Source organism: Lytechinus pictus, chromosome 5 (genome assembly GCF_037042905.1).
Source record: "Lytechinus pictus isolate F3 Inbred chromosome 5, Lp3.0, whole genome shotgun sequence".
Lineage (NCBI taxonomy): Eukaryota > Metazoa > Echinodermata > Echinoidea > Temnopleuroida > Toxopneustidae > Lytechinus > Lytechinus pictus.
The window spans coordinates 46865167-46888517 of record NC_087249.1 but is presented as its reverse complement, the minus strand read 5'-3'; the positions used below and the strand labels follow the sequence as shown (position 1 = coordinate 46888517).

General features: G+C 35.8%; 1 protein-coding gene across 2 annotated transcripts in view; it reads left to right on the top strand.

Annotated features, from left to right (window-relative positions):
* The window catches only part of LOC129261343 (alpha-N-acetyl-neuraminyl-2,3-beta-galactosyl-1,3-N-acetyl-galactosaminide alpha-2,6-sialyltransferase-like), a 35531-nt gene extending 13634 nt beyond the window's left edge, over window positions 1-21897 (top strand). For both annotated transcript variants that reach the window (XM_064099101.1, XM_064099102.1), the window contains exons 3-5: window positions 4924-5345; window positions 12175-12282; window positions 17349-21897. In XM_064099101.1, coding sequence (XP_063955171.1) covers window positions 4924-5345; window positions 12175-12282; window positions 17349-17673 — 855 coding nt within the window. In that variant the 3' untranslated portion in view covers window positions 17674-21897. The remainder of the gene's footprint in view (window positions 1-4923; window positions 5346-12174; window positions 12283-17348) is intronic.
* The last annotated feature ends 1454 nt before the right edge of the window (window positions 21898-23351 follow it).

Genomic DNA, 23351 nt, shown 5'->3' with positions numbered 1-23351 from the left:
AGACTTTTTACTCCTTTTTTGGAAGCCATCTTGGAATTTCTGACATACTAGTCCACTGACTGACATTGTAACTTGTCCTTATATATCATTTGACCCTTGAAACCATATTTTAGGCACCGAAATCAGATCTCACAGGCGGGTATAAAATGAGCTACATGTATGCCACTTTTTATGTATCAGCAGCCATTTTAGAATCAATTTTCGGAAGCCATATTGGATTTTTGGTCATACCAGACCACTGACTGTCCTTAAAACCTGCCCTAATGTATCATTTTGACCCTTGAAACCAGTGGTTTAGACGCCAAAATCGCATCTCCCAGGCTGATATGAAATAAACTATGTCCACTTTAAGTAACAGCAGTCAATGTAGAATCAATTTTTGGAAGCCAACATAGATTATTTGAAATACCAGGCCTCTGACTGTCCTTGTAACTTGTCCAAATGTATTAATTGACCCTTGAAACCAGTTGTTTAGACACCAAAATCACATCTCCGAGGCCGATATGAAAGGAGCTATGTCCGCTTTAAGTATCAGCAGCTTATTTTTAAGATCAATTTTTGGAAGCCATCTTCGATTTTTGGACATACCAGACCACTGACTGTCCTAGAAACTTATCCTAATATATTATTCGACCCTTAAAACCAGTGGTTTAGACATCAAATTCACATCTCCCAGGCCAAAATGAAATGAGCTATGTCCACTTTAAGTATTAGCAGCCATTTCAGAATCAATTTTTTGGAATCCATCGCGGATTTTTGCACATACCAGGTCACTGACTTTCCTTGTAACTTGCCCCAATGTATTATTTCACCCATTTAACCATGGTATAGACACAATCATATTTCTGGATATTGAGCAAACTATGTCGGTTTTTTTTTTAAATAGCAACAACAATTTAAGACTCCATTTTTGGAAGCCATCTTGGATTTTTGAACATAATGGACCACTGACTGTCCTTGTCACTTGACCCAATGTCTTATTTGACCATTGAAAACATGGTCAAGACACCAAAATCATTATGTCCCAGGTGGATATGAAATTAACTATGTCCATTTTAATTATCAACAGTCATTTTAAATTCCATTTTTGGAAGCCATTTTGGATTTTTGGACACCATCTTAGATTTTTGGACACACCAGATCAATGGTGTCCTTGTAACTTGTTCCTATGTTCTACTTCACCCTTAAAACCAATGAATAAAAACCAAATTATTACCACTTAGATGAATTGTGGATTTTCAGCCTACGGCAGCCATTTTGGGCGCCATCTTGGATTTGCCAGGTACACTGGAGGGTTTATAATTCACTCTAGCTTGTATCAATTTTTTTTTACCCCCTAGACCATGGAATATGAATCGAAATAGGATTCTAGGGTGGATAATGAGTCATTTTCAGTGAATGGCGGCCATCTTGGACGCCATCTTGAAAATAACCACTTTCCCGGATGCGGATTGTGGTAGATTTTTAGTATGTTATTCCTGAGGTCAAATAGTACAAAAAGCCGTTGAAAAATCATTTGTTGCAATTAGTTCCGGGTAGGGGTATTTTTGGTCGTATATTGACCCGTCTATTATGAAATGAAGCCAAATACTCTTTGAAACATTGATGTAAACTTTTATAATTCATCTTTTTTATTCTAATTTACTTCATCTTGACATTTATTTTAGCAGGAAGAAGAAAAAAGAATATATAGACACGTGGGAAGGTACAGAGATAGAAAATTGAAATAATTTTGAGGTGGGTCTGATAGTGGCAGAACTACAGTGATAATTCTAGCACGTTTTTCTCCAGTATTTCAGTAATGCACAAAACAATCTGTCCAAATTAGTTTTGGAAATGGCAATAAATCATCGAAACAAGCATTGTTGTCCTTGTCAATGACAAAAATGATATATCTGCATATATTTTAACCCATATTCCATGTAATATAGTTTAAGTTATTTGGGATTTAAAGTAAAGCCTGATTACATCAAATGAGGTTTTGAAGTTATCTTCATAGTATGCCTCCCACTCATGCATGATTGTAAAGTTTATTTCTCTCCAACACTGATGGAACAGCAATTACTTCATATATTTTCCACTTTGTAACCTGCATACAGTATTTCCTATCAAAATGCCATCTATTCAAGTCCAGTTTCTTTCAAGTTGAATAATTAATGTACGTGCAGAACCAATTTCTCTGAACACTCCGAAGTGAATGTCCTCACTTGCGTCAGACCCAACTTGATGTTTATTTTGTGGTCATCTCAGAAAATGAATTCAGTAGAGAGCTAGCCATCATGTTTCCCTCCGACAGACATCCATTCTCATTACATATTCATATCTCTTTCCGCAGTATGTATTAAAGTATAATGATCTGTGTCTCTATGATTTCTGAGCCTTTTTCCCAAAAGAATCACGGTGAAAAGGGATGATTGCCTCAAATGCCTCCCCAGAGATCAATTGTGGCACTACACTGTACTTGTAATGATAACTCATGAGGGGGGGGGGGGGACTAAATCATTACTCACTCCAGAATTTAATGTCCCCGAAAAGAATTCAGGGAAGCATTTCATAAACAATTTGTCTGATAAGTTGTCGGAGCTGACACCTTTCCTTGATTCTGATTGGCTGAGAAGCATTGTTTATACCACATGGTAATTTTCGGATAAGAGACACTTTATTTAATATGAAAAGCTCCCCAGAAGGATATGCCAACATATCAAGGAAAGAGTGTTTGATGTAATTAATCATCATTTAAGATAAATCATAGCTCTGGTTTTGAATTGAATAAATGGAGAAATATCAAAGTGATGTTGAATGTTATCAATAATTCACTGGTGTTTGATGTAAAGCATGGAATGACTAAAATAACATTCACTCATCCCTCATGAAGTTCGTGGGCACTGTCCACAAGTAACCATCTATGGGACTACACCCAAATTGTTTGCCAGCTGCGATGTGGAGGGCATTTGAAGAGCAATTCTTTGCATAGGGCCTTTTTAATAAATTTCTTCCAAAGTTTCAAATATCATGAAAAAAAAATCTCAATGATTATTTTGATCTTCCCCCACAACTTTAATTGATATTGAAATTTGACTAAAACTTTATTTCTTGTATACAAAAGAATAAGTGGGGAGATGATATCAGCTGGCTCATGAATATTCATGAGGACATACTGTACAGAACTGTCATTAAAATGAGCAAACTCAGGCCAATGGTAGTCTGGATGTAGCCATCAATGAATTTAGATAAAATTGTTTATCCATTTTGCCAAAGCAGTGGTTCGGAGTTCTCTAATTTGCTGTACAGTTGTATACAGTATCTTGCTTAATACTTGGCAATGACCAGTTCTTCCAAGGTATTTCCTAAGTGGCTGTGGAAGCCTTTTGATAATTGGAGAAACGTTTTTGAAATGCAATTTAGATTTTGCTTTCCACTGGTAAATTTCAAAGAACCTCTTCTTTGAAGTGGATTGAAAGGAGAAATCAGAAGTGCCTACCATCTTGTTCAAGCCCAAATTTTTAAAACAAAGTAGTATAATATCTGAACAAGATAGCATAGGGGGAACTTTATTTTGGCCTTGAACTTTAATTCTTTATGATCACCTTCACGTAGATGTAAGTATAGGTGGTTTCAGACCGCCTCGAAGTTCGTCAGTTCCAGGTATTCTCTGATCGGGAAATTTACCCCGATCAGAAAATACCAGGTATTTTGGTAATGTGAAAGCAAATTACGCGTAATTTCCCCGAAAGAAAATACCCGCTAAATAGTAGGTACTTGGCGAAATTACGAGAACTTTCGCGGGGATTTTTCCAAGGTCGCAGGTATTTTGGCAATGTGAAAGCAATTTACGGAAACTTTTAGCCCAGCGTGTCGTTGGGCGCGGGCGCCGTGGGTGGCTGCTGGGCTAGTGGTTTTGAATCTCGCGCCTTGCCTGCTTATTAGACCATACTGCGCATGCTCCTAACTTCAGGAATTTATCCCGAAGGGTATGTTTCGGGGCGGTGTGAATGCAGGAATAATTAATGGGTATTTTTAAGCCTAAAAATGTTCTCGTAATTTAACGGGGATTCTTGTGATCGAGGCGGGTTGAAACCGCCTTTTGTATGTCCCGTAAAACTCTGAAACTAGTTGGGCTTTAATAGTTAAAATCATTCTTTTTATGACTGCTGCGCCTTGTGCATTAAAAAACAATACTACCTGGGCATCTAAACAACTTCAGTCACGATACATTGTATGTGTCTGAAATCCTACATGTACATGTAGGTGTCATGATGTTTATTTTCAGCTACTTGTGTTTCTTTCGCAAGAAGCCTTGTCATACAGTATGTCATAATTCTATTAGAGCTACATGTAGGGATTTGCAATGTATATTCCATATGTACATGACATCATTATGGAATTCTTTATTTATATTATGAACGAGTTGTTTTAAACGAGAATGATAGCTAAAGTTTCGGGGGTGTGGTCAGTGGTGTTCCAGCTGGATATTTGATTTTCAATGTCAGGGTAAATATCATTTGGGAAAACATTTGTATTGTGTAGGATCAGTTGTTTATTGCATGTCATCTTCATTTTATAGTGATTAACGGTAGCAGTGCCAAGTAGGCGGTTTCACACAAATCATTTGGTATTGAATATTTTATCTCATTGATGACAAACATTTATGCATGCATGCCCTGAGCATAATGTGACCCTGTATGTATAAATGAATATTGGCATTATTCACACTTGTTTGTGAAACTGCCCCCTCCAGTTGAGGGAATATTAGTGTGGATCTTTATAGTTCAAGTTTCACTGCACAGTGCTCTTGTATCCTTTGGCAAGTATCTAATCTACATTTGCCGCTCTCTTCCCAGGTGTAGAGTTGAAGTTCAGACATTTCAAATTCCAGTTAAACATCAACTTGATCAATATATTTTTTTTGTTCTCTTCTCGTAGAGTCTCTCATACCACTGTAAACGATGTGCAATAGTTTCCAGCTCCGGGCAGCTCCTCGGGAGAGGGGCGGGCCGCGAAATTGATAGCAACGAGTGCGTGATACGCATGAACGATGCGCCCACCAAGGGCTTTGAACAGGACGTAGGAACAAAGACTTCAGTCCGTGTTATAGGACACAGGAACCTGGGGCACATGTTTGCCAACCAGGATGAACTCCACGATAAGATGTTTTCTAATCATTCGACGGAGAAGGTCTTCGTCCACTGGTCTTACTTGACGGACATTGACGCCGACAAGGTGGAGGAGTACGCCCTCGTTTTGAAACTCATGGAGAAATACCCCAAAGTGGACTTTGTGATGTTCACGCCGCAAAAAATGAAATTTGCCGAAAAGCTCTTCCATCATGAAACAGAATTAACAAGGTAATGTATTGCGGGAATTTTAGAAATTGTTAATTCAAGGAATGTAACAAAATGGTACATTCACTATATAAACTCCATTGTCACACATGTGTTAAATATTTTTCATTCTTTTGACTTTTTCCCCCTCATTCAGCTGTGCTTTTGAAAGTCATCAAGAACAAACTTGTCTACCCCTGCAAAGAATTGAAATGAATAAATGGAGGGAAAAAAAGTCAGGAAAACCTAGGAAATTCTAACTATTTTTGTCTCTCTTGCATAGCAGAGCGAGACTACAGGCAAAAAAAATCAGTGTCAAAATTTTCTTATATGTTATCTGGTACATAGAGTGTTTTACATGCTTTTGTTTGATTTGTCTATTTCTCTCATTATTCAAATAAGCATGTTGTTTGTGTGAACTTGACTTTTTTTAGAATTAGATCAAAGATTCAATCAAATTAAATGAAGATATTTCAGCATTGATTTCAATTTCATTATTAGAACTGGCCAGGAACATGAAGCTTAGCAATCGATCATCGGGCTGACTTTTACTATTGATTGATTAATCAAACACAATAATCATTGCAATCCTTGTTAAAATCACCCCTACAATTGCTTTGTGGGGCCAATTAGCCCGAGTGTGTGCCGTGTGAGGATGTCCATACTGTACTACTGTAGAATGAGTGAATATCATGTGAAGACACATTTACATCTACATGTATACTTCCCTACAAGGTACATGTAGTCCCTTAAATTGTCTCTGGAGCCCCCTGGTTTGTCGGAGGGTCACCCCAGCACAAGGATGAATGGCAATTACAACCGAGTATGATTTATCAAGCACCATGGGCACTAAAGACATCTTAAAAGGTCACATCAGGCTTCATACATCAAACATGAGCTGCATTTAGTCAGCTCCATCTAATACCCTATCAATATTGTTTCCAAACATGTTAACAGGGCAAATTAAAAAAAAAACCAGGCAAGCCCTCTTTTAGTTCAAGTGATTTTGAGTTGTTGGAAAAATATAAAACATCTTTCAAAATGTAAATATTGAATACAGAGAGTTTGTGAAAGAAAGTACTTCAAAGAAATGGGCCTTCAACCGATATTGTGCAGACTCCAGCATTGAACTATTCTGGGCCCCGGTCTTACAAAAAGTTATGATTGATCTGATCAAACTCAACTTCAGAAAGCCAGCAACACGCACATCTAAAAATACATGTTTGTTCACAAATATTTCTAGATATGATGTATTTTCATGAATTCATTGATTTCTTGACAATTTGTTGTGTTGGCCTTTGTAACAAAGAACATTTTGCATATTTCCTGTAGAAAAAATTATGTCACTGATGGATTTCCATAGAGTTTTGGATCAATCGTAATTCTTTGTAAGAAGGGGCCCTGGGTGGTGTTTCATAAAGCTGTTCGTAAAGTTACGCACAACTTTACGTATGACTGAAACCTGTTCTTTGGTGCTAAATCAGTTACATAGGGATATCATTTAGCACAAGAAAGGATCACCAGTCGTGCGTAAAATCGTGCGTAAAATCATTCGTAACTTACGAACAGCTTAATATGAAATGGGCCCCTGGTCTACATGTGTACACAACTCAAAAAGAAAAAAAACACACACTACAGGAAAACCCTCTGGTATTGAGGAGCAATACATGTATGTGAGTCTAAAATCAGGTTAAAATCACTGACATTATTAATTAAAAATAGACACGTTTTTGAAGAAAAAAAGGCAAGAGTTGAGGGAATAACATAGGTTTCTGAGCTGAAGTTATTTCATTCACTGTTGTCTCCCCCCCCCCCCTTATTGGCCTGAAGTTTTGTGTTGATCTAAAATTCCTTGATTAATTAATGTTTTGTTCAGGGTTGCACTTGTTAAATGTAACTTTCAGTTGCTTTTAAGTAAAAAAATATATGTAAAATGATTAAGTTTGAATAATGTGATCCTGCCAGAAGATTGCCTGAATCAATTGAATGCAATGAAGTCCCAATCATGTTTACATTGACATCGAATTGCCCACACTACGTGTATGTCTGACTGTAATTGGTGTGCATTCAATGAATTTGACCCATAGTTGACCTTGACCTACATTCACCTGTAAGGTCAATCTGCTCTTTAATAGGCCCAAGGCCCAACCATAGTTTGAACTATAAAAGAGCGTATGAAACAAAAGGAAAAGGAATGTTTGAACACAACCATAGTTTGAAAATGTCTTTCTACATCTAGGGTAAGAAGGTGTTGATTGAATGCAGCCCACAGAGTGTTTAAAGGGATGGTCCGGGCTTTAAATATTTATTTCTAAATAAATAGAGTACTATTCACATACATGTAGCAAAATGCTGAAAATTTTCATCACAATCGGATATTAAATAACGAAGTTAGTGAATTTTTAAAGTTTATCAATATTTTGTGGAAACAGTTATATGCACATGGTCATGAATATTCATTAGGTGGGCTGATGATGTCACATCCCCACTTTCCTTTTTCTTATGTTATTACATGAAATCATAAATGTTTCATTTTTTCATACATGAATGATGTGTCTCCATGATGATGAAATAAGTTGCGGTAATAAATAACTAATGCACTTTCTGTTGTCAATCCAATAGTTATAGTTCTTGGTAGAATTTTTTTTAAATAAACCTAATTTCATATAATAAAATACAAAAGAACAAGTGGGGATATGACATCATCAGCCAACCTAATGAATATTCATCAAGACATGCCTCAGCCTAGAACTGTTTCACCGGAATAATGCAAATCTTAAAAATTCAATAACTTTGTTATTTGTCATCCATTTTGATCAAGTTTTCAGCATTTTGCTCTGTGAATTATTGAGATTTATATGACACCTAGATAGATCCTTGTGATTTGATTGATTGTTTGATATCGTTCATTCAGCCCATTTTGCAATGACGTCATCAACCATACAATTTTGGATCCATTCATTGTGCAATTTTGGATCAATACGATTTTGTCCATTGCACTCGCGCACCGAGACTGCATCTACAGGCACCAGCAGTGCGCATGTGGTAATGACGTAACAATCACTGCAACAGACCGAACTCGCACTGCATGAGCATGTTTTGCATCGAAATTCATGTATTTCATATGGGAAAAAAAAATCATTTTCTAGGTGTCATATAAACCAAATAATAAATTTTTTTCATTCGTGCTATGGACATAATACTTCATTCGGTGAAAGATGAAATAATGATCCATTCAAATCATTTCATCTTTCACCTCATGAAGTATTTTGTCTGGACATTGCACTCATAAGCATTCATTATTTGTATTATAAATATTTCCTGCCTGGACCATCTCTTTAAACAGGGAATAGTCCCTGGTTAAAACAAGGAAGTACTCGTCCTTATGGCAGCAAGATCTGCTACTATCTTCATCCTAATGAGCTATTGATCACTTTGCCAATTATTAGAAAATTGCTTTGAAATGGTTTAGATTGTCCATTACATGTACATTGCTTGTCCATTACATGAACATTGCTCGTCTATTACATGAACATTTCGGGTCCATACTTGAACCATGGCAATGGCAAGGAGATGAAAATGCCTTTTTAAAATGCCCTTTGGAAAAAGCCAATTTATACTACTATTACTACTAATCCGCTTTTTTATATAGCGCTTTAATATTATTAAATACACCGGAATGACGTGTCTAAAAGTGCTTTACAGATATATTATTACCCTGGTCATCGGGCGTATCCCCAATACAGTTGCTGGCATTGCGCAACTGCGCGAATATTGATGCGTTTAATTACAAAGAGAGACAGGGAGCTGTGAAGGATTTTAGAGGAGAAGTAGAAAAAGAAGGAAAACAGAAAAAAGGAGAAATAAATATGTAGGGCCTAAGTAATTGTAGCATGAAAAAATAATTTTGAAAATTGTCATGGATGACGAGTGAAACTAATACTACAATCTAATCTAAATAATATCATTATATATATGCTTGACATTCAGTCGACTGGGTATCGAGATATGTGGTACTAAAAGATATGACAGAATTTATGACGGCTACCCCCCTGTCATAATTTTTGTCATATCTTTTGCTTGTATAAAAGGATTACGCGCATTTAAAGCCGCGTATTTTTTGTGCGCGCTAAAGAGAAGAGACAAAATTTATGACAATTTTTGTGACAAAAGTTATGACATCCACCAGAATACCGATTTTGTCATATCTCTGAGATAAGATGAAATATTGAAAAAAGACAATGTTCAGAATACCGCCCAAGGATAATAATGATGATGATACTAATAATGACGACAATGATGATGATGGTATAATAATAATGGTGTATTTACCAGGGTAGCCACTTCAATTCCGCAAACTTCTCTTTTAATACAATATTATACCACTTGGTTTTATTCTTATTTTTGAAAAGTGATTTCTATGCGATTTGGTTTAATCATCACTTTCTCTATTGATTATATCAAGCTAGTATTGGTTCTTCCGGGGTTCTTCCTGAAATCAAATTGAAAGCAGAAATGTATATTAAGCACTGATTGTAAAAACAATCCATAAAAAAAAAATGATTTTCAAAGTTTATATTTGGGATGTCACATACATGTATGAATTTCATAAGCTGATTTTTTTTCAGAGGTTTTATGGTGTATTTTAACAAGTGAAATTGATTAAAGATATTTCATAATGTACACTCTACTATGAAAATAGATAATTATTCATTCATTATCAATGATATAAAGTTTTTCCCCCTAAATTATAGCTTGCCAATTTTCATGAAACTTCTCACCTACCATACATGTAGTAGATCAATTTTAACTCAATTTATGTATATTTGATAACAGTCGGGAGCAGTGAAAGAAATAACATGCCATTTGGACGAGTTTCAGCCGTGAGCACAGGGGAAAATAAATCAAATTAATATCTTGAAAACACATGTTTCATTTAGATACAGCAAATGTAGATCTTTTGGCAAAAAACTTAAAACATTACAAAGAAATCAGAGATTTTCCCTTGATTATGGAAAATATATACATGTATAGCCAATTTGTGTGTAGTGGTATATAAATTTGGTATTAAATCAAATTACAAACAAAGGCAAACAAAACAATCATCATCCTTTCCCTGTATTACTCAACCTGTCCATGATTTTTCTTTTTTTTGTAACAAGACCCTATTCCATAAAACATACAATTATACTACATGTATACTAGCATAGTATAGTACAAGTACCGGTACCGTACTTATAACTGGTAATTTCCTCTGAAACCTTATGTGGATTCAAACCGCCTCAATCACAAAAATCCCTGTCAAATTGCGAGAACTTTTACAGGCTAAAAAATACCCGCCCGAAACACGCACTTTGGGATAAGTGTAATTTTTCCTCCGATCTGAAAGATTAACTTTTACAACAGGAAATGGGGAACATTGAAAACTCCCTGTTTCTTTTAGTTATATCTGCATTGTCTAATATTGTTTTGAGTGATTACATGTATTCATGCTGCTGTTTGTAGAAAATGGATGTTGAACACACCTCATGCTGCATGATTGTAAATTGTCTGAGGAAAATTTGACCCCGTTCTCATTATGCTTTCTAAAACTAGTTTACTGGAAACCCGTTCAGGAAACCAATTTGGACGATCGCTCTGCTAGTGCTCCCAGTTGATCACCCGAAAGTGGTTTTCAAAATAACTTCACGTAAAGTGATCATGTTGCTATGGGAACGCTCTCAGTGGGATGATACGTTTCGCGCGAAATTTGAAATCGCATTGGAGGCAGTAGCGCGCTCAACATGCACGAAGATCGCTTCCCGAAGAACGGTTGTGTTCTCACCTACGCTAAAACCAGTTTAATGAGGCAAAGCGATCTTGAAAACTACGTCGTGAGGTGGTTTTTATGAAATGGTTTGGAAGATTGCTTCCAAGATCGCTTCGACCATTCTCATTTACACGTTACAGTAGTTTCCACTAAACTAGTTTCCAGTAAACTAGTTTTAGGAAGGTAGTGAGAACGGTGTCATAGTCAATGCAATGAGGATGTTGGCCATGCAATTACACTGCGGCAAGAAGGAAATGACTGGTGACAATTATTTTACAAATTTGAATGGAGAACTGTCCCCCATGGAGGTCAATTGGACAGTGAAACCCTGTAGAATCATGTACTGTCTGTCAACTTGTGGTCTGAATATTGCCAAGAGGGAAGTAGACACATTGGTTAACATTCTACAATCGGATTATAAAGAAGACAATAGTATCAAAATGATGCATTGTGGGTAGGGAATCGGGTACATTGCTGATGCTGACTGTTGCACATTAGTCTGCATTTACAGACCCTGATTGGTAGTTTAATCAACAAGTGTCAAGTGGGTCTCGCAAAAATACAACTTCTTTTTTTTTACAGTATACCTGGGCCCCGTCTTACAAAGAGTTACGATTGATCCAATCAATCGTTACTCTATGGAAATTCATCAGTGTCATAATTTTTTCTCCAGGAGAACACACCAAATTGTCAAGAAATCAATAAATTTATGGATATACACTTATATCTAGAAATTTTTTTGGAGCAAACATGCATTTTATATGTTGACTTTGCTGGCTTTCCATACATGGCATCTCACTTCAGCCCCTGGTATACTAGGCCTAAAATTCAGACTACTTTCGTCAGTTTCATGTGATTTCATTGAATCGAGGGCTTACATGTATACCTACCTTGCAGTGGCACTTCAAAATACAATTATTGTACTGTACAGTGTGTGCTACAAAAGAGGTAGAAAGCAGTGATTTATAGATAGCACCATTTTTATTGTTAAATGACTGGTATAACGTTTTCATTGTATTCTACTTTTTATTTCACCAATTACAGGAGACAAGCAAGAACGTGGTTGTCGACAGGGTGGTATACAATGTTGCTTGCCATGGATGTTTGCGATGAAATCAATGTCTATGGTATGGTCAGTGAGGATTATTGCAAGTAAGTATCACATTCTATAATGTGCTTCTGTTATTTTCCACTTTGTAATTATCGCAAGTCTCAAGTAGTCTGCAGTAGGCCTTGCCTGCAGGCACATACTCTGCAAACACAGACTCATATGTGACACTTTAACCACTTATACCATGTCTAGATTGAAGACTAGACACCAAAGGCTCTGTCAGTGCCAAGCCACAGTACATGTATATAGTGAATTTAGTCTCACTACTTCAGACTCTGCATTATGCACTATAGGCGGGGGCAGAGTGACGTCACATCCGTTTAACAACGACAGCAATGACCTTAGTGCAATGAAAACCAAGTATACTATCAGAAACAAAGTGAAATAATGTCAGAAACAGCACTGAAAATTTCAGAAAGATTCGTGAATTTCCAGATGACGAAATGGTTAAAATTGATTATGACGTTCGGCGGGTCAGTTGCTAGGGCTCAAGACGAAAAATGCCCGGATGTTAGCCCAAGCCTATAGATGAGTATTGCGAAAACCAAAGGCTTGTGTCTGCAGACTGACAGGCACATACCCTTGGTTTTCGCATAGTGCATAATTCAGAGTCTAAAGGAAGAGACTAGATTGTACTGTATTTGATAAAGGGCCCGATTTCACGAAGGTACCATGGCACAAAACCATGGACTATGCAGTTTTCTCATATTATCACACTTAATTCAAGCCTGGGTTCCGTAACACAAAGGTTAGCGATTGATTGTATGCTTGATTTTTGCGACTGATTGTACTGATTGTAGTCAATGGAATCAATCATAGAAAAATGTTCTACGATGATTTGTGTTTAATACAGGCCCCTGAATTGCACTCTTTGCCAAAAGCGTGCATGTATAATTGGATTTTAAGTTGTATGGATGAAATAAGCGTAATTATGTTCACCAAATCTGTATAGTCCATGGTTTTTGGGCCAGAGTCTTTGAAGGCTAGTCTCCACTCAAGACTTGGTATAATTTGTGTCAAACTTAACCCTAAAAAGACTTGGGGGGGGGGGGGCTGATTCAGCCCCCCCCTCGACATGTTTCGTGATAAATCCGCCGCTTGAAATTTTTTGACCGCGTCACTCGCTGACTTTTTACTTTCAAGTCTCGCGCAACTTCTGAGTACAAAATTGTGACCCCCGAGTACGCGGTTCCGAAATTACGCAACATTTCGTAAGTGCATGCAGACCCAAAATTACTCAAAAACGTGAATTTGTGTACAAATCCAATGCAAATAGTGTTTTTAGCCAAAATTCATAAATGTATCATTATATTTCCTTTTACTGCTTAAAATCAATCAATTTTATCTTTTTAATGGTCAAAATAAAGTCCCCGACAATTTCCATTGAAAAAACAATAAAAAACAAAAAGTTGAAAAACAAAGAAATACATAAGAAATTTAGAAAACAATAGAATACATAAGAAAATAAATGTGATGTTGAAATTTTTTTTAAATAAATTTGATCAGATGCCTATCTAGAGTATGTGAAACAAAAATAAGCATTTTAGGGGCATTATTTTATTAATTAGAGCAAACTTATGATTTTACGCATAAATTAGCATAATTAATGAGCAATGAGATTTTTTGCAGAATTTGATATTATTGTTTTGTAGATAATGCCATGGGTAACGCGCGTGCCAATTTTCGTTGCGATCGCGCGGTCGACGGCCGAGATCATAGGGGGGGCTGAATCAGCCCCCCCCCCCCCCCCCCCCCGTCTTCTTAGGCGTCGAAATAGCCCAGTCTATTTAGGGTTAAGTCTGTGCTTGCAGAGTATATCCAAAGCCTCATTTAGAAACGGGTAATTTATGTAATTTATCATCACTTGATGTAGTACCCAAGGTAAATTGCCAATTCGTCTCTTGCCAACTCGTCCACTCACCACATGGTCTACTTTCATTTAGTCTAATGCCATTCCGTCCATCAACAATTCGTCGAACAACCATTTGGTCCAATCATCACTTCGTCTAATCACCTTTTCGTCTATGACCATTTTCGTCTCATAACGAGTTGGTCTGATATTCATTTTATTTTTATTCATTTTGCCCAATTAACAGTCTAATTAGACCAAATGATAGTAGATGAGTTGGCAATAAGACGAATTGTCATTAGACGAGTTGAAAATAAACCGTACTTAATCCCTAACCAATTCTTTTTATCTAGGATTTACATGTATTGCTAGGCTACTATTTACTCACTTACACAGTAAAAACGCTGTTTAAGATTTTATACAACGCTGTTTACTATATGAACCTTACAGTATTTTTTTAACCGTTTAAACAATCATGTGTAATTCATTGAAGATTAGATATTGAAAATTAGACTTTGTTGCTTAAGATTTAAACACTTGTTTAAACTCTTTAAACAATTACTGTAAGGTTCATATAGTAAACAGCGTTGTATAATTCTTTTTAACTGTAGGCAAACCTCTTGCAAGGAAGCACCTTTGTTGAAAAGAAAATTCTAGATGATATTCTTCTTCATTGTAGCACTGTCACGTACATGTATGGAATAATTTATGGAACAAGCTATCTGGTTGTAATTATCTCTGTCAGTCCCCCACATTCATTTATGACAAACATGGCGTTTAGCTATCTCCTTTCATCGGGGGAAAAAATGCAGGTGTTACGTGACTTGACGAAGGAGAAAACTTGGGCGAGTCATGCTTTTTCTCCATAATTGAGAAAGGTGTGGTAGTTGAGAGCCAGAATGTGTGTTAGAGTCTATGTACCGTATTATCACCCTTCTTGCACCAACGTCGCAGGATAATGGGGGATCTTCTCCCTCGAGCAGGTCTTTGTTATGAAGTTGGAGTAAATATTCCTAGAAGTCTAAATGCTAATTACTGTTGTAGGGGAGATGCTGATGCACACTCAGGATTCCCTTGGTGAGTGGTGTTGTTTACGTGTATGATGAAGATGTCTAGAAGTTTCCTGCACTACCGTAAAATTATCTACATGTACATATATACACATTGGTGAAAATGAAAATCCTAGTTTATTGTTTGACATGAAATAGATAAAGAAATCCTCTGAAAGTTCATTTTGCTCAGTTGATCGTTGGCCTGGCCACTGAGCAGTGCCAGATCGACGCCTCCATTGGACTTTCTCATACCTAAAAGGATAGAGTTTCTAAAATATTTTTGATCAATTTAATTTTAGATTAAAACCTTTTTATGTGTCTAATGTAGAATAAGATGTGAATCTGTTCAGTTTCACATTCAATTTCACCTTGGGGAGTGGTCACACACATGTACATGTATGAATAATATCATGGAGTACATGTTCCTTTTAAACGCCTGCATATAAAGGTAACAATTATGGGTAATTGTGCAAATGTTATTAATTATTAGATGGCGATGTTAATATTTGTTATTTGATCAACCAATCTCATCTCAAAACCATGACCAGTCATCATTGGTCATGAGTAAATCAACGCAGTGAGCCGTACAGGTGTACTTTATAAATGACCGGTCACGTGCGCCTGTGCAACCAACAATATCCATTTGATCATCTTAAAGTTTCATGTACTGATTTAGCTACATGTAGGTCACTACCTACCTTTAAAGGACAAGTCTACCCCAAAAGAAAGTTGATTTGAATTTAAAAAAAAAAAAATAGAAGCATAACACTGAAAATGTCATAAAAATCAGATGTAAAATGAGAAAGTTATGACATTTTAAAGCTTCACTTAATTTCACAAAACAGTTATGCATGTATGCACATCCTGGTAAATATGCAAATGAGGGGGGACTGATGATGTCATTCACTCACTGTTTCTTTTGTATTTTGTTATCTGAAATATTCTATTTTTTTCCTCATTGTCCAATGAAACAATGTTTTATTCCTCCCTAAACACATTAAATTTATACCATTGTTTGAACACTTTATGGTTCTGCCAAGTTGGTCCTTATTGTCAAGTATTAAAAAATTGAAATATTGTATAATTTAAACAATAAAAACAAAAGAAATAGTGAGTGAGGGATATCATTGACCCTCTTTAATATTTGCATGTCACTGAATCGTGCATACATGTATATTACTTTTAAAAAATAAGCGAAAATTTAATATGTCATAACTTTATTATTTTCCATCTGATTTTGATGAAATTTTCAGTATTATGCTTATTTGATTTTTATATATTTATTCAAATCATCATTTTTCTGGGGTGGACTTGACCTTTATAAAGTCTTTAGCTCACCATACTACTTAATACCTTGTATCTACGTGTACATGTACATGGTAAATATTGACTGAAATCCTTCATTTCCAATCAATTGCAATATTTTCATTTGAAAATGAGAGCATCGATGACAAGATTCAATAGATCTTCAGATAAGCCTACTGCAGAAATGACCCTTGAAAATCTTAATAGTATTGGTTATTGGCTATTATTGGTACAGTGATAACATATTGCATTTGAATGATTATTACATGAATACCTCTAAAGTATTAGGCAAATAAGGACAGGCCTCAGTATTTGCTTATATGTATTTCTTGTGTACACGTATTGTAAATTGCTCAAAAGGGTACATGTAATTGATGATTGAGGAAATACAGATATACATGTAGATGGGAGACAGAGGACTGAGAGGAGGATGTGGAAGAGAGGGAAAGAAAGGAAAGACGCAAATGTGAGACAGTGGAGGAGAAGGGGGTAGGGGATAAGTTAGTGAAGAGAGGAAAGGGATGAGAAAGGGGAGGGGAAAGGGAGAGGTGATTGGAGACTAGTGAGGGGAGGAGAAAAGTTTAATCAAACCCTAATGAAAACCTTAATGCCAACACTTCCTAGCATCCTTCGGTATTAAGGCATCAATCCACACTTTGCCACTGTCCACCCAGGTGTTAAATGGTGCCTGGTAGGATGTTATTTAAAGCCAATGTAGAATCATGCCTAGCAATTGACTTTGAAAACTCTTCTTGGAATGTTCCCAGGAAGTGGAGAAAGAGCACGCTAGAATCCGATGACCTGGGTAATAATTTATCTTAAGCGCCTGAAGACGTCATTTTGACATGTGAAACTATATATAGATATAAACAGTGAATCTCTTTATGTTTCATCTTTACAGGGAGCATCCGAATGAAAAGGTGCCTTATCACTACTACGATCCTTCCTCAAAGGCTGAGTGTGCATACTACCATACAAGCGAGGTCAGGCTATCCAGCGGTCATCTATTCATCACAGAGAAAGCGGTCTTTGCCCGCTGGTCAAGCATCTACAACATCCGCTTCCATTACCCCAATTGGACTCCGAGACCGTACAGCGTCAGTGACGCGCTTAGAACTCCTTTCCTCTTGCGCTACCATATAGCAAACAATCGACTCTTTGCAAAGTTTCCATACTGGAAGCTGTATTTTCATTTTGCAGGAATATTCTACCCCCTGGTACATTGATGTCAGGGGGCCGTTGTAGATAGCGTATGTTTGGTCATTGTTGTTGTCGTCTTCTTGTCGCTGATATCGTGCGTTATTTTCGTGCCATATGGAATGTTTAGTCACTTGGAATGTGAAGTCGCTTGTAACATGATACTAACAGGGGTCGGTTTGCATATCCATGGATTCGGGTCTATGTGAATTGGCGTTAAATTGATGGAAAGATAAGGAGAAAAGAGGAGGGAAGAAGAATTTTTTTCTGAAAACAAAAGGATAATGACATAATACATCATGGAATCAGCACTATCAACATGTTCATCATTTGTCATCAAGAAAGAAAGGTATTCTTATACTTCAAAAGCTGCAGCGATGGATTCATAAAACAAGGATTATTATGTGATTGGACACTCCTGCGTCACATGATCTGTTTGCTGCTCTTTGATTGGTGTAATACAGGTATCTCAATGAAAACGCCCACATGGAGATCTTGCCAAGGCCCGTTCAAGAAACGTTGAATAAATTACTTAATTATAGGTCACATACTCTTTAATGACATTGGATATGGCAATAGTTTATTGAAATAGGTGAGGTAATAAAAGGTGGTAGGTTGTGAATGGGCTGTTTTATATTATCTGAAAGCTTTTTATTCGATTGATAAATCAAACAACAGTATGAAAGATGATGGAAATTGTATTATTAAAGCATACTGTAACAATACTAATCTTACTTAGCAAACGATCAAAGCTCAGTTTTTTACAACTGATTTTATTGATCATATGCGATCAGTTGTACAAATCAATTAAATGTCAATCTCAATTTTTTTCTAATGGAGGCGAGGATGGGGGGGGGGGGCGCTTATGACTCAGAGATGCCCTTTTATCACCTGAAAAAGGTTACATTTTTTTTCAGCATCAGGCATTCAATCTAACTTCGTTGTTAAGGGTATCAGGAAAATTTAATAATTAAATATGAATAATAAAAACAAACTATTAGGAACTATTAATAGTTCCTAAATAGTGGAAATGGTAAAGGTATGAGGTATTTTAATACAAAAACCTTATCCACTATTCCTAAAAATTAAATATAACATTAGAAACACATTTGGTTTTTTTTGTGTTCCACTATCATTATATGTTTGAAATGTAATGAAGTTGAAATGAATTATTGTTCAATCAGAAAAGTCAAATTATGATAAAGATGACAGAAGTTATAAAAGCGAATGGAATGTGATGCTTGGCATCGTATTTCTTTATTATGCCTGCGCGTGATTGAGGATTTTTCCTCTTCTTTTTTTTTTATAAAGACAATGAAGGCATCTTATTGATGCCTGAGTCAGTTAATTCTTTTCCAAAGAAACTTTGCATTAACTTATTGCCATTGAGGTGTGACTAATTAGTCTAGTCATTCTAATTAGTCGTTCTAATTCAGTGTTGTACATTTCAAATGCTGATAACGAGAGTAGGTAATCTGTGTCTGTGATTGATTTCTCATTGAAATCCACACGAGGAGTGAGGTTGAGTCATCGGGTGCGTTTGCACTCAAATTCTTTTTGTAGAATAGACGTTTTAAAACATGATTGTATCTTTCGTTGTTTTCATGGATGCTTGGACAGAACAGTGGGGGAGAATAAAGCAGCATTACTGATGTTTTCACTTTTAAATATTGATCATCGAATTCATCAAATTCATGTCACTTTTGATACCAACTAATTCTTAATTTTGTGTGGAGATATATTTATGCACTCATCACCTTATTCATCTTCGATTTGAGTTTGATTTATTTCGCCACAAAACAAAACTCCTACATGTAGCTGCATGTAATTATCAAATTTTTCTTGGCAGTTTGTCTCATCTTTAATTCCATGGCTTATTTGAGGTCTGTGGGACCTTGATATAACTAATGTGACAGAGGAACTCATGGCTGACTTAGTCTTGCACAAAATATTGTGAGGTCATTTCTTATCTGTTTTACTGGTTATCTTGGCATGAACATGAATCCCACTGGCTTACTGTAGGTGTGTGATAATGTAAACAGTACAGTATTAAAGGCTTTAAAGATTGATAAAAAGTGAGATACATGTATGTGAGTATACATGATGACTGCTATAAAAGGGAAATATGAAAAGTAGTCTTAGGGTGTGTTCAATGGCGATTTTGAAATTAAAACAGCAACATGAATTGTGATTGAAAACGCAATTACAAAACGCGGATATAAGGAGAAACAAAGGTGTGTTCAATGTCTTTCATATCGTGATTCAAAGGAAAATTCAAATGCCGAAAAAGATACGTTTGGAAACGCGGGGAGCTCTTATTTTACCGTGAATGTGGCATTGAACATGATTGAGTTTTGAAATGTCTTTAAATTTGCTCTCGCGGTGGGAGCCTACACAAACACACACCAGAATTGACCTATCTTGTGATGGGTTAAACAGTACAGCTTACTGCGCTAACGAGAGTGTGCGAAAGTTAAAGGCGATCGACGTATAACCAGCTTTATAATTTTTGACACTCAATGGTGCACCCCAAATCTTGTTTGTGTTCTATGTTTTGTAATTACTTTTTCAAAAAATGAATTTGGAAATGGACATATTGAACACACCCGGATATTTGAAGGATCCTTTGGTAATCTGTAGTTCAATGGAAAATCATTTATACTCTAAGGTGACCGAAAAGTCTTCTGAGACAGGTTGTTCTTACATACATGTAGTTGGTTGCTAGTTGAAACTGTACTATACAGGGTACTAACAAACCATAGAACTAATAGCAGATAAATATACATATAGGTTGGTGTATCAGTGTACAGTTGAGGCCAGAATTTTACATACACCCTGGAAATTCAAAGAAAAGTTGACACTTGCCAAACATCATCAAATTTACTTATCTTATAAAAAATTTGTGCTATAATGACAAATTTGATATCAAACAAATGAGTATGTCGTGCCCCTTCATCACATTGCTTTGTCATCAGGAGCTGAAAAATATTTCAGTGTCATTTTTTCCACAAAAATCTTCATATTTTAGACAAATTAAAAATAAAAACTTGACAAAAACATTTCATGTTTGTGGTAGTTACTTCTTAACATAAACATTTCAGATTACACTTTTTTGTTCAATGGTGACATATCATGATAGAAAATGTAATATAAACCACAGATTTGACATTTATAAATTTCTATGAAACGATGTTTGAAAATATAATAACAAACAATAGAATACATTTGGAACGAATATTACCCTTTTTCTTCAAAGAAAAGTCAACCTGAAATATACTTCATACGGCATCCCAATTATGTGAAAGAGCTTAGTAGTAATACGCTCTTTCATTTGATATCAAATTCGTCATGGTAGTATTTATATTTCTGAAGATATAGTAAATTTTATGATGTTTGGCAAGTGAACAAATTTCACTGAATTCCATGGGTGCATGTAAACTTTTGGCCTTAACTGTACATTGTACATCAGGGTTGCCCTGTCCACTGGTGCCCCTTTCAAGGGATGCAAAAAAACAAATGCTGCGAGGGGGCCAGATTTCACCAATTGCCCTTCGGGTTTATGTACATGTACATGTAGATGCGCCATTTGCTATTCATCAAAGAACTGTCTTCCTGATTCAAAACAATTCTCTAAAGCTGGAAAAGGTGTTGTTTTTAATAAATATTTGCGTTCTTACACATTAAAACAGGGCTGACAACAGCTGATAAATTGTGGAATTTTTGTTGAAATATTGATTATTTTTCACATTTATTATTTATCTTCTAATATTTGACATGTGTTGTATTCATTCATTGCCAGACTATCAGTATGCTGTCATTAGACATGATATTGATTTTGCAAAACTTTTCGTTGTACCAGCTTTAAAAAAAATTTGGATGCCATCTTTGTTTACCTACAGTCGTACATGTAAACAAAAATATTTATTTACAGTCTTTAAAAAAAAAAATTATTAAACATGACCAATATTTTACAAGCGAGGTTTTATATCATTGTTGAATTCAATACTTTGCATTTTTTATTTTAATGAAAGTTAATCAAGCTGTTTTATCCTAAAATTGAGAAGATCATACATGTAATTTTTGATAGACATCTTGTGACAATTTTAACTTGTGTCATTGTCTTATGGAGCCAGGCATTATATATAAGTTTGCATTTAGATATACATGTGATGTAGAAGTCTGTTAAAACATGTTTTTCTCCTTCAGAGTTCAAACTTTAGAGTTCTACACCAGTATGTACCATACAAAGTAATTTGACCTCAGAACTTAAAACCAAAGTAAGAGTCATAATGCACTTGGTATTTTTTTTCCAGAACCAAATGTTGTATAGTTAACACTTGAATAGCTTTAAAACAAAATATGCAGCAAAATTGTAAAATCAGTTATCTATGATACTTTACAAAAGAACAGATGATATTGGAGAGTTTATCTGATATAAAATGTGATGATAATTTACTTTTTGTTATTAGCGTTTGGCAATATCTAATTGCAATAGCATACTATTGGACAATATGTATTAACCTCAATATTCCACTGTTGCCAAAACATGTAATAGCGCGTGTATAATTCATGTATCAAATTTTAAGCCAAAGATTTTTCTTTTTCTTGGGTTTCTCTCAGCATGCAAACATGATCTCTTTTTACAAGTATTATTGAGGCAATTTTAATAGGGAGGATAATTGGATCTTGCTTGTTAAGCATAGATAAAGTATAATGTCAAGGAAATATACATTATATTTTAAAAAGGTGTTTTTGAAAGGGCTTTTACACCTGAATGTTTCAGCCAGCGTATGTGAACATACTTACATGTAGGGGGGAGGGGGCAGGATGGCTATTGCAAGCCGTTTTCTTAATCCCATATTTTATATATCAATAATAGAATGCTTGATATCGAGAAATGGGATGAAGGAGAAAATATCTCGCCGCATGTTCATGTAAGGTACATGACAATAATAATAATAATATGCAACATTTATATAGCGCTTTAATAATACAATGTTTCTAAACGCTGCATACTATTACCCTGGCTTTAGCACGGCTACTCTTATCGGGCGCTCGAGCATTCATGGAATTTCTTCCTAGCGAGTACTACACCTGGATGGAGAGTGGCAAATGTATATAAAAGCCTAGCCAAAGGACGCCAGTGCTGTGTTGGGATTCAAACCCCGAGCCACAACACCTCTACATGGGTACATGGGCATACGCTGGCTATAACGTCCAGGGTCCCGTAAAACAAAGGTTAGCGATTGATCGTACGCTTGATTTTCATGATTAATTGTACATTGTAGTCAATGGAATCTATCGTAGAAAATTGTTCTACGATCATTGCTAAGCTTTGTGTTACAGGCATATGTGACAGCCCCTTTTATAGGGACTGTTACCTTCCCCCATTTATGAGCATACAAAAAAAGATTAAAAAGAAATATCCAAGCGGAGACATAGTATAACAAGGGATAGTATCAAAAATTTGGTTGCAGTAGGAACTCAATCGTTCGATATATTTTCCTCTTTTCATAATAAACAAGAACATTAACTATTTTGAGTTGAGAAAAGAAAGCAGATTTTCACCAACTTATGTGTATTTTATATATATAATTTTCTGAAATTCATCTTTTTGAGAATATTTGGAAAATTCATATTTTTTCTTATCTCCATGGTCTATTTTCTTGACAAAATGAAACTACAATTTACCTGTATTGCATAGATA